This window comes from Mytilus galloprovincialis, chromosome 4 (genome assembly GCF_965363235.1).
Source record: "Mytilus galloprovincialis chromosome 4, xbMytGall1.hap1.1, whole genome shotgun sequence".
NCBI lineage: Eukaryota > Metazoa > Mollusca > Bivalvia > Mytilida > Mytilidae > Mytilus > Mytilus galloprovincialis.
Window position 1 is genome coordinate 77,795,955 of NC_134841.1, and position 17,615 is coordinate 77,813,569.

Sequence of the window (17,615 nt, forward strand, 5' to 3'; positions counted from 1 at the left end):
TATGTTTCAAAGATAGGATTACATAATTTCGTTTGGAGAAAGAATTAAGATGAGATAACCATAAAGAATCACTTAGGAGATACAGAGATGAAAGTAGAACCAAATAGCGATGCAGATGTAAATGTCATGAATGAACATCATTTTTCAAATCTAAGGTGAAAGTTATTCAGAAATAAACTCAAATTGGAGAAAAGTAAAACAGTACTCAATACTCTTCAGAATTCACTTCCTGTCAAAGGAGAATTCAAAACTATAGTAAGGAATGGAGCATTTGGAATGGAGACGAAGTTCATTGTTATTCAAGGAAGAATAAAATGACCACCATTGTTTAGTAGGGCAACGCTTAATGAATTAAGGATGATGGAAATAAGACTAGATGGGTCATTTGCAGAACAGAATGATCTTAAAGTATTAAATAAGAAAAATGAAGTAGATAGGTGTAATGTTTTAACTGAAAATGGTAAAAAAGAAATGACACAAACATTGAATGCATTTGATAGATTTTTTTGAATGCATTGGTAAAATAAAAGACAACAGAAATGACAATGAATTATAGGTAAAGTTCAATGTGAAACCAGGAGTAGCACCACTTGCTCAGAAACTGAGACAAAATCCATATTACTAGCAAATACCACGGAAACAATGGTTAGACTACGGATTTTTTGTGTTATTAAAATTTGCTGTTACAAAATGTTAGAAATTATTATAAATGAAAGAATGTATCCCCCTCATGCATAGCTCCGATTCCTTTCGCGGATTTGGCTATACTTTTTGGACCTTTTGGATTAAAACTCTTCATCTTTTATATAAGCTTTGGATTTCAAATATTTTGGCCACGAGCATCACTGAAGAGACATGTATTGTCGAAATGCGCATCTGCTGCAGGAAAATTGGAACCGTTAATGTTATTTCTACCACTGGGTCGATGCCTCTGCTGGTGAACTGTTAGTCCCCGAGGGTATCACCAGCCCAGTAGCCAGTACTACGGTACTGGCATGAAAATACGGACTTTTTGTGTTATTAAAATTTGCTGTTACAAAATGTTAGAAATGATTATAAATTAAGGAATGTATCTCCCTCATGCATAGCTCTGATTCCTTTCGTGGATTTGGCTATACTTTTTGGACCTTTTGGATTAAAGCTCTTCATCTTTTATATAAGCTTTGGATTTCAAATGTAAATTTTTTAAACTTGTTCCCTTTTGTTAGCTATTATTCGTGTGTTTCTTTGTCAGTTGTGTTCTTTTATTTATTTATATTGTAGTCCTGTAATGTTGTGTTGTCATTTTAATGTTATATTTCACATGGCCATAAAAGAGGGAGGTTTGGCATGCCATAAAACCAGGTTCAACCCACCATTTTTTCCTTTTAAAATGTCCTGTACCAAGTCAGGAATATGGCCATTGTTATATTATAGTTCGTTTCTGTGTGTGTTACATTTTAACGTTTGTGTCGTTTGCTTTCTCTTATTTTTGAGTGTGAATTCACATTACTATAAGACGTGTCACGGTACTTATCTATCCCAAATTCATGTATTTGGTTTTGATGTTATATTTGTTATTGTCATAGGTTTTTGTCTAATGCTTAGTCCGTTTCTATGTGTGTGTTATATTCTAATGTTGTGTCGTTGTTCTCCTCTTACATTAAATGCGTTTCCCTCAGTTTTAGTTTGTTACCCCGATTTTGTTTTTGTCCATGGATTTATGAGTTTTGAACAGCGATATACTACTGTTGCCTTTATTTGGCCACGAGCATCACTGAAGAGACACGTATTATCGAAATGCGCATCTGCTGCAGGAAAATTGGTACCGTTAATGTTATTACTACCACTGGGTCGATGCCTCTGCTGGTGGACTGTTAGTCACCGAGGGTATCACCAGCCCAGTTGCCAGTACTTCGGTACTGGCATGAAAATACGGATTTTTGGTGTTATTAAAATTTGCTGTTACAAAAAGTTAGAAATTATTATAAATTAAGGAATGTATCTCCCTCATGCATACTCCTTGAACATACTCACCCTTCTTCGTCCAATGAAAGGTCAGGTTTTTTCCTTTGTTTCTAATCACAGTATTTTTGGTCTAGGGAAACTATAAATTTTCATGAACTGTATCAAAAGTATTTTGCATGGCGTCTAGGATCCATCCAATGTATAAATTCGGACAGTAACTTAAAAGAGGGACGAAAGATACCAAAGGGACAGTCAAACTCATAAATCTTCATCGAGGTTTGAGTCGCCTACAATATCAATTTGTAAGAATATTTTGCGTTCTATCAATAATATGGGGTATTTCATACTTTAGTAGGTACATGTTCTGTATGACATGGTAACCTGAGGGAGATGGATATCTCAATCTTCTTTATTTTCATAACTTCTACATAGGAAATTGGCAGGAATCAGGAATATGACAGTTATTTATCATTTGTAGATGTGTTTGCGCTTTTAATTTTGCCATCTGATTAAGGACTTTCCGTTTTGGATTTTCTTCTGAGCTCGGTATTGTTGTTGTTTTACATTGACAACATTTGGAGGGTCTTTTGTAGCACTCTACCATACCGTTTGACTGTGGTGAAATGGAGTCATTTGCTGTTTTTCAATTTCCAATAGATCGCTAATACTACCGAATAGTTTTTTTTTAACTAGAACTCGCATATCTGATAAGTATGTATACGACACGGTGTCCTAAAAGAATAAATAAATTGTTACAAGCTAGAAGGCCACTGTCCGAACACAGTGAGAACGTATGATTCAGTCTAATTAGTAAATTAAAGTAATCGGATACTAAAATGGTGTACTCGTTCAAGTGGTTATACTTGTAGTAATTGAGTTGATGGCGATGCATTCAATCGGTCTTTAACATTTCTATGTTGCATGGGAGATTTGACTTGTCCAAGGCCGGAATTTCTTTGCTGGCATAATATACCCCATCGTGTTATGTCTGTCCAAAGTTGTCATTCCTGGCTAATAGAACCTTGCAATAATTCTCGGTCAGTGTTCTATCGCGACCGAAATGCCTAGCCGTTCTACAATCATGTAAAAGACGAACAATTTTCCCCCGAATTGTTTTGACATGTTGCTGATTCATCAGTGTTTTCCCATTTTCTGTATAGAATATCACCAATTTCATCAAGTAACTACAATTATTTAACTAACTTCCTAGATCTTGATCGGGTGTGCTTAATTATAGGAGGTTTTTCTTTACCATTTTTTTTTAAGAAGCGTTTTCATCGAACTGATTTTTCTGTCGTCATGTTAGTATTGTTTAATTTCTATTGCACTCCATTGTTTAGTCAAGTTTGATTCTTGAAATTCAACCGAAATGCTGACATTAAGTATTTTGGAATTATGTTCTGTTTTGGTGGAAGTATCTATTGTGTTGACATGCATTACTGAAACAGGACAGTCAAATGCTTTATTATTAGTACTACAGTACACAATACAATATTTTTTTACATTAACGCTGTAGACGTTGAAATAGTGCCTCTGTATTACCATGCAATGGTCATATTTTATTTGTTGCATCGATTAGTGACTGGTATTATAAAAGTCCCACCCCTTATTCTGTCGGATTACTTTATTTTTTATTCTTGAAAAATAGTCACCACGAATTTTCCTAGTTCGAGATTACTCTGACGTCCAACGGCTGTTTTGCCAGAGAAGCACGGCCTCAGCTTGTCTGGTAAAACTGCTGTTGCCTCAGCTTGTCTGGTAAAACTGCTGTTGCCTCAGCTTGTCTGGTAAAACTGCCGTTGGACGTCAGAGTAATATCCGACTTCCCCTGCATCAAACATTTGACAATTCGCGGGAATATGCAAATCGTATATCCTTCAATCTTTAAATAGTTAATCCTCAACAAAGGGAGAGCATAACCTCCTCTGTTAGTGTCTTTTACAAATGCATTGCTAGTCAAAAATTGCCAAGCCTAAAACACTGATTATTTGTCTTCCATAGTCATATGAAACACGAAATTCGTGTTATTATAATGATAATTAAATTATTGAACCAATGTATGCATAGAATGAAATTCAAAACAGTGTGGCTGTGGCCATTGATTGACACATTAAATTCATCCATTGGCTGGAACAATTTAGGTGAACGTTTGTATGTAACGACCACTGCTCACTATGTACTTTTTAAAGACACTTAAACTATGGGTCACCAAAGGTTCTCAACACCTTAATAAAGTAATTCGAAAAATTAATCAGAAATAACACGATGTTTTGATTTATTTCAATTATATAAATCAAAACATAAAGGTTATTCCTGATTAATTTTTCGAATTATTTTATAATTAAAGGCGTTAAGAAACCTTTGGTGACCCCACAGTATAAATGTCTATCGTAGGTACGTCGTGAACAGTGGTCGTTACAGACAAACGTTCACGTAAATTGTCCCAGTCAATGGATGAATTTAATGTGTCAAGCAATGGCCATAGCCACACTGTTTTGAATTTCATTCTATTAACTATACTAAACTTAAGTCTACTATGCACGTTTTTCATTATTCATAAAGAAACTATAATCAACATAAAAAGTTTGATTAATTGACTACTGATCGGTACCTTTAGCCGCTTATTAAAGGTGTAGGTCCGCTAAGGACCGATTTTGACCTCAAATTTTAAGTTCACCTGACGAAAGATTTTTGACACTTTTTAAACACTGAAGTGCCTTTTTTAGTTGATTCAATTAGTAAATGTGAAAGATTTTAACTGATTTAGTCATTAAAAACGCTCCGATCCAAGCTGAAATATGAAAATCTATCAAATATGCCTAAAAATTGTAACTTTTTAGATGTTTTTTGTTAAAAATCGTGGCCACATCCGTGTTCATCATAAACCTTTGTATATGTTATATATTATCATCAAATACAACTTACATTTCGATATTAAGAATGGACACAAATGCGGTCCCTTTCATTTAAAACGGAAACCGTCTAAAATTTAACTAAAATGCTTAAATTGTGAAGAATCAAAGAATTTAGAATGACTTAATGATGCTAGTACCCGATATATGTGCATTGTATTGTCAAAAAATAGCCCATATTTATGTAGCAGGAGCATTGTACTTTCCAGTAAATAACTAAAAGTTTACATTTTAACAATTTTGTAAAACTGCTATATTTTGGGGCCAGAAAGGGGTCTTACTGAACCTACTCCTTTCGGGTTTTGTTCAAACAGATTTTCGATCGTGAACTAAGTCCATGCTTGTTAAAAAAATCTCTATTGATCATTCGCACTTGCCATTTCCGAATTTCTATCAATAGGTCTCATGATTAAGGTCACTGCATATAGAAAAGCAATCTGCTTATTAAATTACGGTTAGACAATTATTCAATAGCAGTTTGAAAAGGTATAGGATTTTTTTTCAACAATTTAGTTACTGTAAGCTTGTTTTATAATTAGATTATGTCGTATCGTTTGCAGACCAAATAATTATAAAATTGCCTTTGCATACCATCAAATATTTAGGAGGAATATTATTGTAGAACTACATGTTGTGTCGACTATTATATTATTTGATTGTGCGTTTCTCTGATATGAACTTTTTGGGTGTATTTGTGTTGTATTTCAGGAATATAGCGGTTGTTACCCAATAGTTCGTTTTCATGTTTGTTGGCGTTTTTTGTTGTTTTAAGTTGCACTTCAGTGTTCCTATTGTTTTCTTCTTATAGTTGGTGTGTTTCCCTTGGTTGTGGTTTGTAACCTGGATTTGATTTTTTCGATTTATGACTATTGAACACCGGTATTCAACTGTTTCCTTTATAAAGCCTTTAAGATATATTCAGTTCATTTTTATTTGAAGTATCGTATGACTTTAAATATGTATGTTTTAAATCCCAATTTGATTAATCAAATACCATCGGGGCTACAAATTGATTTCATGAGACAAACAAGCCAAATTAAAATAGTTATACTGAAGAATAGCTACATGAAAGCAATGAGAATTGTCAACATTAATAAAATTAACGGTACCAATTTTCTTGCACCAGATGCGCATTTCGATTAAACTGTACAGAGTTGCAAAATGATGTAGGAAAGCGAAAAGATAATAAATAATGAAGAAATTTATTGAATAGACATTATTTTTCTCATCAAATGACCTATGCATGTCTTCTAATGCCATTTTCCAGAGCTTCCGCCATATTTTCCACCACCAACTCTTCCTCCACCACCTAAACTTCCGCTTACACCACCGCCTAGACCACCATGTAAACTTCCACCTCCACTACCACTTACACCTCCGGAAACTCCTCCTTTAAGACCACCACTTACACTTCCCCCTTGTCCACCGGAAAGTCCTCCTCTAACAGCACCCCCAAGTTTGCCACTTAAACCGCCGGTAAGTCCTCCTCCGCCTCCACTAGAGACCCCTCCACTAACACCACCTCCAAGATTGCCACTTAAACTACCGGACGATCCTCCTCCTTGTCCACCTGAAATTCCTCCTCCAATTCCACCAGAAACTCCACCTCCGATGTGACCAGATCCATCGCCACCACCACTACCTACAGGTTTAAAAGTATTTAATTATTTGATATGGTTCTTTTGTAGACAGAAGTGTGTTGGTATAAGTTTTTGCTGGATCTGATTATTTACTCAAACATAAACGTTTTTATTTCATTTTTATTGATTGAAACTGTTTAAATATTTTCAAAACTGACTTTGCGACGCTATTTATTATGGCGTTGCTATACTGGACAACACAAGGCATGTAGAGTCATCAATGCGATCTCAATTTGAGTTGTCTTGCATTAAATAGCATTCAAATATGATTTTGTTTGTTTTACATTAAACACATTTGTCTCATTGAACGGTTTACAGATTAATGGAAGTCTCTTACCATATCCTGATCTTTTTCTTCTGTAATCTGTTAAAGAAAGAAAAAAAAATTGTTGAGTTGAATATGCAAGTGTTTTTTTTTTTAAATGGTGATACTTCGTTTTTCGAAAATTTATTAATCTTACATAAAATGACACAAATAGTGGAGAAAGACATTAGAGGGACATTCAAGCAAATAAGAATTGTTTCCATTTAAAAAAAAAAAATAATAATGATATTAAAATAAAGTTCGTTTGTCTCTATAAATAGCCCACACGTCAAAACATAAGTAAAGGGGTAGGATTAAGCATGAATTATTTAACCAAGTCGGCGACTTTGATAACTTTCATTCTTATTAAGTTTCTTACCTTGTTGTGCAGAAACACAAACAATCAAAATAGACAAAGCAACTATGAACTGCATTCTGAAATTATAATTAAGATTTCATATTGATTTTTGATAAAAAAAAAAAATATGAAAGTGTGGTATGATTGACAATGCTAGATTGAAAGCAGTAGTAAAAAGCTGGTAAAATGTCTATAAAAAGTTAATATTGATAAAAAAAATATTAAAAAGGACAACTTAACAAAAGGGATGTTAAGATCCCCGAGCCAGAGATAATTATTTTGTGTTGAATAACATTGAAAATTGCACAAACATGTTTGAAAATATGAAAAAAATGAAGATGTTACCGTGTATTTAAATATTTCTCCACGAAATTCTACAACACTCCAATCAAATTTAATTTATACTGCAAAAATCTGATTCAACTTCATCTTTGTTTTATTAAAATGTGTGATAGTGTATACATGGTGAACGTAATATGTCTATGACAAAATGCAACTAATTTACCACTTTACAGTAATTGCATTCCAATGTTTTTGTATTACCAAACAATGAGGACCTTAAACTTTTCAACAAATCAACGTGATATTCAGAAATACCAATTTTATACTAAGGACCCACATTGTCTAAAAATAATATCTGAATGGACTGAAATAATAATATGTACACAGGACCCGAATTACATAAAAGCATTATGCCATATAACATAGCGTTGGAAACACACACTGCAATAGATACTAAAAAATAGTGATTGTTTATATGTGAATATCTTTTTTTGAAATTCAGTTATTTTGACAATTTTGTCAAATTTAAAAAGAGTATATGCATGCTCTCGCACTTATTGAAATTAATGTACAAATACGTATTAAGATCAGTATCACGAAAATGAACTTATATTTGTTTAAACTTAATAGATTTGTAGATTTAATTAAAATTTTACTTGAACTATACTGTCAATTATACATACCTGGATATTTGTGTGCGGTAATGGACTGTCCTTGGAGCTTATCTGATGGAGATGTTCCAGTTCCTTATTTATACCTTTTAACCAGACGTGTTGTTACTTTTACTGAAGGTTATTTAAGCCTACTACCTGTGTGGAAGTTACGGCCATGCGGAAATTTACAAATCTAGTCAATTAACGAGATGTCTTAAGATGTACAATTTGTGTTTTAGAACAGGAAACAATCATTACAGTTTATGTCAGAGTGTAAATTATACAATTTGTTTACTATTAATTTTAGAATTGCAAAAGTTGCAGATTTTTGAAAATACCCTTTTACTCCCGATATTTTAAATTAATTTTTTTGCATACACGACTCGGACGCACATTTTACTTAACTGTTTTAATATTTTCAAAACCGTCACAATGAATAAATGTTAGAAGGAAAATACCAGCTGGTAAGAGAACTGTTAAACTAATCGTAAGGATGTAAATTTTAAAAGATGTTTTATTTTTTACTGAAAGTTATCAAACCGTTTAGGGAGAGAGCGAGGGTGTTCATTTTCTTTAGCTTAGATAAATTCGTTGAGAAGTTTGGAAACCTTATGAGGCAATGGTACTTTTTTCTTCTTTTTTTTACGAGGTTATGAGGCTTAATGGCCCATTGATATCTTTATTGTCCGACGACAATAAAAGTATATATATAGTAACCAAATGAAGTAATATAGCCGTTGTGGTCGATTCGCTGTTGTCAACGTGGTAATCGAAACTGCAATTACGATGATCCCAATATGGCTGACGCAAATTCAGGTAAATTTTATATGGCCAATTTCTCAACTTTAACAACTTCCTTTCAGATTTATATCATTATTTAAGCATGGTCATTGAATGTTCTTTTCCGATATGATGAAAAATTAACTAGAAGAACGAAAATCGAGATACAAGCGAAAAGGGTACGTAATTAGCTATAAAGCTGTGATAATAATGAGGGACGATCACTGCAGGGGAAGGTAACGTCATATTGATTGGTATATGGGTAAGTGCACAGATAATGGTTCTAATTTTGTGAGATTCAGTAATTTTTAAATATAATTCTATATTGAAATGCCTTAGAATTTACAACTTTGTATTGATATCATATATCTTATATACATATTGTACTGGACATTAAACAAATAATTTTAAGATGAAAACAAGAGGCTGTCACAACGACAGCAAACCGGATTTATTAACATTTATTTGTGTCCTGGCAATATCACAAGAACCATTACTGATGAATGGTGAAAGTGAAAATCGTCAATATAAAATTTGACCTCCATTTTGTCATCAGTATCAACATATTAAAATTTGAAAAGCTTAGATTGAATGGTTCATGAGTAAATGCAACAACGTGAATGGAAACGCCATTTTACGATCTTTCAAGAACCATAACTCCTGAACGGTAAAAGTCAAAATCGTCATTATTGAACTTGACCTCTATTTTGTCATCAGTAACAACATATTAAAATTTTAAAAGCTTTGGTTGAATGGTTCATGAGAAAATGCACGGACACGACGGGAAACACCATTTTCAATCTTTCAAGAACCATAACTCCTGAACGGTAAAAGTCAAAATCGTCATTATTGAACTTGACCTCCATTTTGTCATCAGTAACAGCATATTAAAATTTCGGAAGCTTTGGTAGAACAGTTCATGCATAAATGCACGGACACGACTGGAAACTCCATTTTTCAATCTTTCAAGAACCATAACTCCTGATCGGTAAAAGTCAAAATCGCCATTATTGAACTTGACCTTCGTATAGTTGTCAGTAATAACATATTAAAATTTTAAAAGCTTTGGTTGAACGGTTCATGAGTTAATGCACGGACAACATTTGATTGCCGACCGACCGCCCGCCCGCCGTACATCCCCAAATCAATAACCGACATTTTTGTCACAAAAATCCGGTTAAAAATAATTTGAGTTTTTTAAGCAAAAATAATACGTCATATATTCGTAAGTGATAAGATTTATCTTGTGTGTACTGTGTGTACCTGACACTTTTATTCGATCATCCCTGGTTTTTTTCTCTTTTCTTTTCTTTCGTATTCTTGTTTTTTCTAGAGTAGAAAAATAAAAAATAAAAGAATTATCACCGTAACATTATTTTTTTTAAAGATACTGTTAATAAAAATATTGAACAAGATCATAATTCAATGGATGATGTATTGGCAAGTGTCCTTAATTTCTAGAAATATTTGCCACTGACGTGAAGTACTTGCAATCTTTCAATCCATTGATGTTTGTTGATGATGGAAGTGTCTAACGACCTTGACTGGCTTTTCAGTCCTCGCACGGTCGGGAAAAAATTGATGTTTCTCATAATTGTTAACTTTAAATACACTGCGAGTTGGATGGAACGTTGTCTCATTAGCACACAAACCACAACTTCTGGTTCATATTAAGCTGCTTTGAGTGAATTACGCTTAACTTGGCGAGATCAAAATGTCATTTTGAATTGATTTGTTTCACACGAGTTTCGAAATTCATATATTCTTGATTGTAATTAGCTTTTTTTTGTTTCTTTAATATATTTAAGTTTCATATGTTTTATTTTAGGATGAATCTTTGATCAGTCTGAATGGTAAACATTGTGGGTTTTTTTTATATCATTTATTTTCTATTGAATTATACATTATGTTGACACTCTTTTAAGTAAACTGTAATTACCAACCATTTTACAATCCGGAAAAAAATGTTTCGAAGGATATTTCACTATCATAAATGATCCTTTAATGTAGACTAGGGGATTTTAAAATAATGTAATTTTGAATTTAAAAATTTACTAGAACACACCCGCGAAATCGCGGGCATTCAAAGCGTAGTTTAAAGTATCAGTATGTAAAGTGTTGTTGGAAGAATTTTGTTAAATACAGAATGACTGGAGAATTTCAGCAAAAGTATCATAAGTCATATTATTGGGGACAGGAAAATGTTTTTTTTTACCCTCCACCTTTATTTTCAAAGTTCCCAATTTTTGGTTTTCTATCAATTTCAATATGAACATACATTTAGTATGTTATGAACATTTATTTAAGTAAGGAGCCTGTAATTCAGTGGTTGTCGTTTGTTTAATATGTGTTACATATTTGTTTTTCGTTTTTTTGTACATAAATAAGGCCGCTAGTTTTCTCGTTTGCATTGTTTTACATTGTCATTTTCGGGGCCTTTTGAAGCTGAGTATGCGGTATGGGCTTTGCTCTTTGTTGAAGGCCTTACGGTAACCTATAATTGTTAATTTCTGTGTCATTTTGGTCTCTTGTGGAGAGTTGTCTCAACATGGCAATCATACCACATCTTCTTTTTTTTTTGTAATCAATGAATTTTGTAAAAGATTTAATGACTGGAGAATTTCAGAAAAAGTATCAAAAGTTCACATGAATAATTTTAGCGCTTATCTGTATATTATGAACATTCATTACTATATAAATAAAGCGTATTTACTTTCAATTCTTAGTTTACTCATCGATCCATGGTGATCATTGATATAGTATACAGACCCTCTCTATTTAATAAACTCTGTGACTGCCGTGGATAGTAAAGTTGAAAATGATAGCAGATAAAATTCTGAAAATACACTTTATTCGTAGTATATGTATGTTCAAAGTATAGGTGTAACACAACTAATTCAGGCCCGGCCAGAAAGCACATACCAGAAAGTAGTACATATTTAACACAAAATAGTTCCTACGCATGGACATAACTTTCAATATATTTAGAATATTTTATTAATTTTGGTATCAAATGAAAGCTGCATGACTGGTGATCATTGCAGAACAATTTTTGACTGATAAATTTGAATAATAAAAAAATGGCATGAAATTTAAAAAGGAGGATAGATTTTGCCTTTTTGTCAGATCGGAAGTACCTGTTTTGGTACATCCGAAGTTCCGGGAACCAGTTCTTTCTTATATGCAATGTAAGGTAAGTTGATTTTTTCAGTACAGGACACCAGAAGGTGTTGCTTTGACATGCAATGATTGTCACTTTATTTGAACTTAAGATAAAAGAGCTGTGACCACTGGAAATTGAGGAATTTAACATAGAAAGCAATGGGGCCATTAGTTAGTGGTGTACTTCCTATACAGAAAAACGCAAACCGGAAGTCTAATCTGACGTAAAATTTCGTACAATGACGGGACAATACCCGGATGCCTTTTTTCTCCTAAAATAACTCAATCTGAATAATCATACGAATGGATGACAAATGCGACTATGCACTGTACCTAAAGGACACAGAGGCGTGTTGATTAATTTATTGTGGAAAGAAGAGAAGCGACACCAAAAATGAGGTCTTCTCGTTTAATAGTATAGATTACTATATAAATAAAGCGTATTTACTTTCAATTCTAAGTTTACTCATCGATCCATGGTGATCATTGATATAGTATACAGACCCTCTCTATTTAATAAACTCTGTGACTGCCGTGGATAGTAAAGTTGAAAATGATAGCAGATAAAATTCTGAAAATACACTTTATTCGTAGTATATGTATGTTCAAAGTATACAGAAAAACGCAAACCGGAAGTCTAATCTGACTTAAAATTTCGTACAATGACGGGACAATACCCGGATGCCTTTTTTCTCGTTTTTCTCCTAAAATAACTCAATCTGAATAATCATATGAATGGATGACAAATGCTGTATGTTCAAAGTATACAGAAAAACGCAAACCGGAAGTCTAATCTGACTTAAAATTTCGTACAATGACGGGACAATACCCGGATGCCTTTTTTCTCGTTTTTCTCCTAAAATAACTCAATCTGAAAAATCATATGAATGGATGACAAATGCGACTATTCACTGTACCTATAGGACACAGAGGCGTGTTGATTAATTTATTGTGGAAAGAAGAGAAGCGACACCAAAAATGAGGTCTTCTCGTTTAATAGTATAGATGCCGCGTGTATGAATGAACTTACTTGTTGTTTAAAGTTATGTTTGATTGCGAATTTAATTGATTCATAAGAAAATTAAGTTTGATTTGAATATCATTAAAAAAATATTTATATCAAAAATACATTTTTAAAAGTGCGATATTACATCATAATGATATATAATAGGAAAGTAGTTATTCTGTACTTGAAATTGATTATAAATTTTCAGATTTTATGTTTCATTTCCTTTTTTTGAATCTGTTACTGTTACCGATGCCTCATTATCACGTATTAATGCAAATTAGAAACATATTTAACGTTTCAGGAAAGGTTGCTGGGGAAGAATATATGCTGACAATATAGAGAAAAAACCCCAGGTAAACCAATATTAAAATAGAAAAGAAAAATGGATATATGAGAAAGGAATGGAAGGTTGGAGAAGAGATAATACACCGCACACTACCGGTTGTTCATATTAAAAGAGACAAATAAACTTTTCAAAAATGAACAGAACACATGTTACTTATAGAAAATATTATGATTTATCGTATTGAGTGCCACTGGTCTAAAAAATTCACACTGCATAGCATAATGATCAGCAGCGATACACTTGTGGGCAGTGCCAGCAGAAGGTTCACTCAAAGACTCTGTTGAGGTCTCATTTGCTTCTCCATGCTGATGTATGTACTTCAATTTTACTGAGAATTACGAGTGAATTTAATTCATCTGTCAGTCTACAACAAAATTGCTTTGGTGACTTCGTAAAATTTGGAAATGTAAAAGTAGATGTTAAACAGTTGAGATATTTGAAGTTGAATTCAGAAGACCTTAAGAGATTACAAATATCAAGTGTATGAAAAAAAGACCTTGCATACTCTTTCCAATAATGAATGATGTGTTCAGATGGTATACAATGAGTTTTATAATTTGTTCTTACTTTTACATTTTTTTTTGTCAGGAAAGAAAATATGCATGTAGCAAATACCAGAAGAAATATTGCCACAAAAAAGACCTAGTATCCCACGAAAAAGCTGTCCAGGATGAGTCCATTTTCAAATGTGACAAGTGTGGGAAAGCTTATACATTCGAGTCTGGCCTTCAACGCCATCTCAGGAGTGCACTCACTAGTAGGATGTACGGATGCTCCATTTGCAACAAGACCTTCTCATACCGTTCTAATTTTACTAGATATTTTAAAATGAAGCATAATAATTCAGTAGAATAATAAATATTTGTTACATTTCTGGCATTAAAAAAATGAAAAATAAAAGAATATTTTGAAGGAAAAAAAATGTTTCTTTCACAACTTGCAAATGTTTATGCTGATGAGAGCTTACTACTTCAGCATAACAGAAGTCATACCACTGTGTTATAATAAACCTATTTCCACTCTCTGTTATAATTGTCCATTTATCTTTGAACAAATTCTCAGCGTTCCAATTGTCAAACACAGCAGGAAATGTCAGCTGACCATACGCAGTGCTGATTCTGTCTACTGGCAACAATTGATACTGTCTGGTGTTAGCTTCTTTAAACTATCTGGACCTGAACATTTAACTTCTAGCTTTGACTAAATTCCAAATAATTCTGAAATCAAATTCACAAGTCCTGCTTTGTTCTTCTATACTATTAAACGAGAAGACCTTATTTTGTGTGTCGCATCTCTTCCTTCCCAAATAATAACATTAACGGTACCAATTTTTCTGCACCAGATGCGCATTTCGACAATACATGTCTCTTCAGTGATGTTCGTGGCCAAAATATGTAAAATCCAAAGCTTATATAAAAGATGAAGAGCTATAATCCAAAAGTTCCAAAAAGAAAAGTATAGCAAAATCCGTGAAAGGAGTCAGAGCTTTGCATGAGGGAGATACATTTCTTAATTTATAATAACTTTTGATATTTTGTAACAGCAAATTTGATTACACAAAAAATCCGTATTTTCATGCCAGTACCGGAGTACTGGGCTGGTGATACCCTCGGGGACTAACAGTCCACCAGCAGAGGCATCGACCCAGTGGTAGTAATAACATTAACGGTACCAATTTTTCTGCACCAGATGCGCATTTCGACAATATATGTCTCTTCAGTGATGCTCGTGGCCAAAATATGTAAAATCCAAAGCTTATATAAAAGATGAATATAGTTATCAAAGGTACCAGGAGTATAATTTTGTACGCCAGACGCGCGTTTCGTCTACATAAGACTCATCAGTGACGCTCATATCATATATCATATAAAGGAATGAAGAGCTATAATCCAAAAGTTCCAAAAAGTATAGCCAAATCCATGAAAGGAGTCAGAGCTTTGCATGAGGGAGATACATTCCTTAATTTATAATAACTTTTGATATTTTGTAACAGAAAATTTAATAACACAAAAAAATCCGTATTTTCATGCCAGTACCCGAGTGCTGGCTACTGGGCTGGTGATACCCTCGGGCACTAAGAGTCCACCAGCAGAGGCATCAACCAAGTGATAGTAATAACATTAACGGTACCAATTTTTCTGCATCAGATGCGCATTTCAATGCAATAAATTAATCATCATTTGTCATCTAACGAAGAAAAAGACGTCCGGATATTGTTTCCGTCATCATTCCGACTTCTAAGTCATACACAAAGACTTCCGATTTTAAACTTTAAGAGGGGTTACATGGTTATTTTCGTGCAACGTGTTTTGCCACTTTTTATTTCACGTGCAGCCGTAAAAAAAGGTTCGTTGTTCATCGTGTTTCGTGAAATCGATAAAAAGATCAAGGTGCAAGAAAATTTTAATCGTTCATCGTGAAACTGGCAATTTTGATTTCCCGTTTCTTCCAGGCAGATACCCCTCTTTAAACATAATTTTCATAATTACTCGGAGACAGGACAATTATTTTCGCGTCATTCTGCATGTATACTATGATTATAATATAGCAGTGATCGCCGTTTTTTCGATTTGTCAGTCTACGTGTCCCTCAGATATATGTAGTCGAAGAAAAAAATAGGCATATGTATGATAATGAATTTACGACCCACAAGTAATCCCTCTGCAACAGTTAAACAATAATCAATGTTCGTCGCATTAATGATATAAATCATATGGACATACAGGCGTTAATGGACTGGTTGGGTTAATATCGTTTGACATTTTGGGATGTAAAAGTACGCAGTCACGTCTAAATGTAATATTTGAGGTTTGTTTTTACAGTTTTTGGATAAGATTAGAATCAAATATGGGCTACATATTGAAGTCTAACTTTACAACAACTTCACGAAACAAGTTCACCATCGGGGAACATATGAAAATAGAGGTGAAACACCATAAGTTATAATGCTTCGTCTGAAAATCAGTGCGACATTGTTAAATTTGCATATTTGTGTTAGCTATTTTTTTGTTTTTCCTTCTACGTGTTAACAACCAAACTTATTGCATATGGTGGCGACACCGCCTGCATTGTGTTAAGCGCCCTATACAATTCGACCAATGAGACTATGTGAAATATAAACTATCTATAGTCGAGTGACGATTTTCCTCACCGGCTGTCTCTAAGGTTGAACCACTGTACACGATGTATCATGGCACGTAGATCAGCTGTTTTTGTTGAAAAAAGAAATGGAAGACAGTATTTCAAAATTGATTATAGCACAATACTAGTAAAACAATAGCGGGATGTGTAAGTACCGAGCCACGTCATATGTATACAATCAAAAATGGACAAAACTATAAAGGTTAAAAATATACAAGGAAAAAATAAGAAAACTTTTATTATAAACAACATCAGAACTAAGAATATATACTTCAAGACCATCGCGTATTATTTGTGAAGTTGGTGCGGAATTTTTATCAAAAATGTCTTAGCATCTTCGATGAGATTTATTTAAGGATTATGTACCCCTCTGTTGATTCAATGCTAAACATACGGAGATTTTATAGAAAATCCATTGAAGCTTGGACTTCAATATGCTGTCAAACTGAAAGCCTATTCAGATAATCCTGCCAACAGCTGTGTTTTTAATCCAATTTTATATATGAAGATAATTTTGCAAAACATGGAAATAAAATTTCTCCGTTAGGTATACGTTTAAAACCACATTTAGCTTCTTTTGATTTAAAATCTGTTGCTCAAATAAAAACTTGCAAATGTCCTCCGTGGGAACTTCCCAAACCAAAAATGATATTTGATCTCCTTGAACACAATAAAAATAAAACAAATCCTCGTTTTATTCAGCAACACTGTGCTTAAATTAAAGCCAATTAATCAGATTTTTCAACTGTCTTTACTGATGGATCAAAAGATGGTGACAGAGTTGCATCTGCTACTGTCGTCAGGGACAGAGCTGCAACTCTCCGTTTGCAATCTGATGCATCCATCTTTCCTTCTGAAGCGGAAGCTTTGAAATTTATTGCTCCTTCAGATAAATTCAAATTTATTATATGTTCTGATTCACTTTCATGCTTACAAGCTATACAAAATACTAAAAAAAAAGTTATATGTAATGAGGAATTTTAAAATTCTTCTTAAAGAAATAATATTTCTATGGGTGCCGAGTCATGTTGGAATCCTTGGAAACACAGCTGTAGACCTTGAGGCATAGAATGCCCTGGGT

At 33.5% G+C, this 17,615-nt stretch overlaps 1 protein-coding gene across 1 annotated transcript; it reads right to left on the bottom strand.

The window, feature by feature from the left end:
• Positions 1-6,047: 6,047 nt before the first annotated feature.
• LOC143070768 (uncharacterized) lies at positions 6,048-8,275 on the bottom strand. Its single transcript, XM_076244925.1, has 4 exons — positions 8,127-8,275; positions 7,183-7,238; positions 6,837-6,863; positions 6,048-6,501 (listed from the first exon to the last, which is right to left on the bottom strand). Exons 2-4 carry the CDS (start codon positions 7,235-7,237, stop codon positions 6,110-6,112), a joined length of 474 nt encoding a protein of 157 aa, XP_076101040.1. The 5' UTR covers position 7,238; positions 8,127-8,275; the 3' UTR covers positions 6,048-6,109.
• Positions 8,276-17,615: the final 9,340 nt, after the last annotated feature.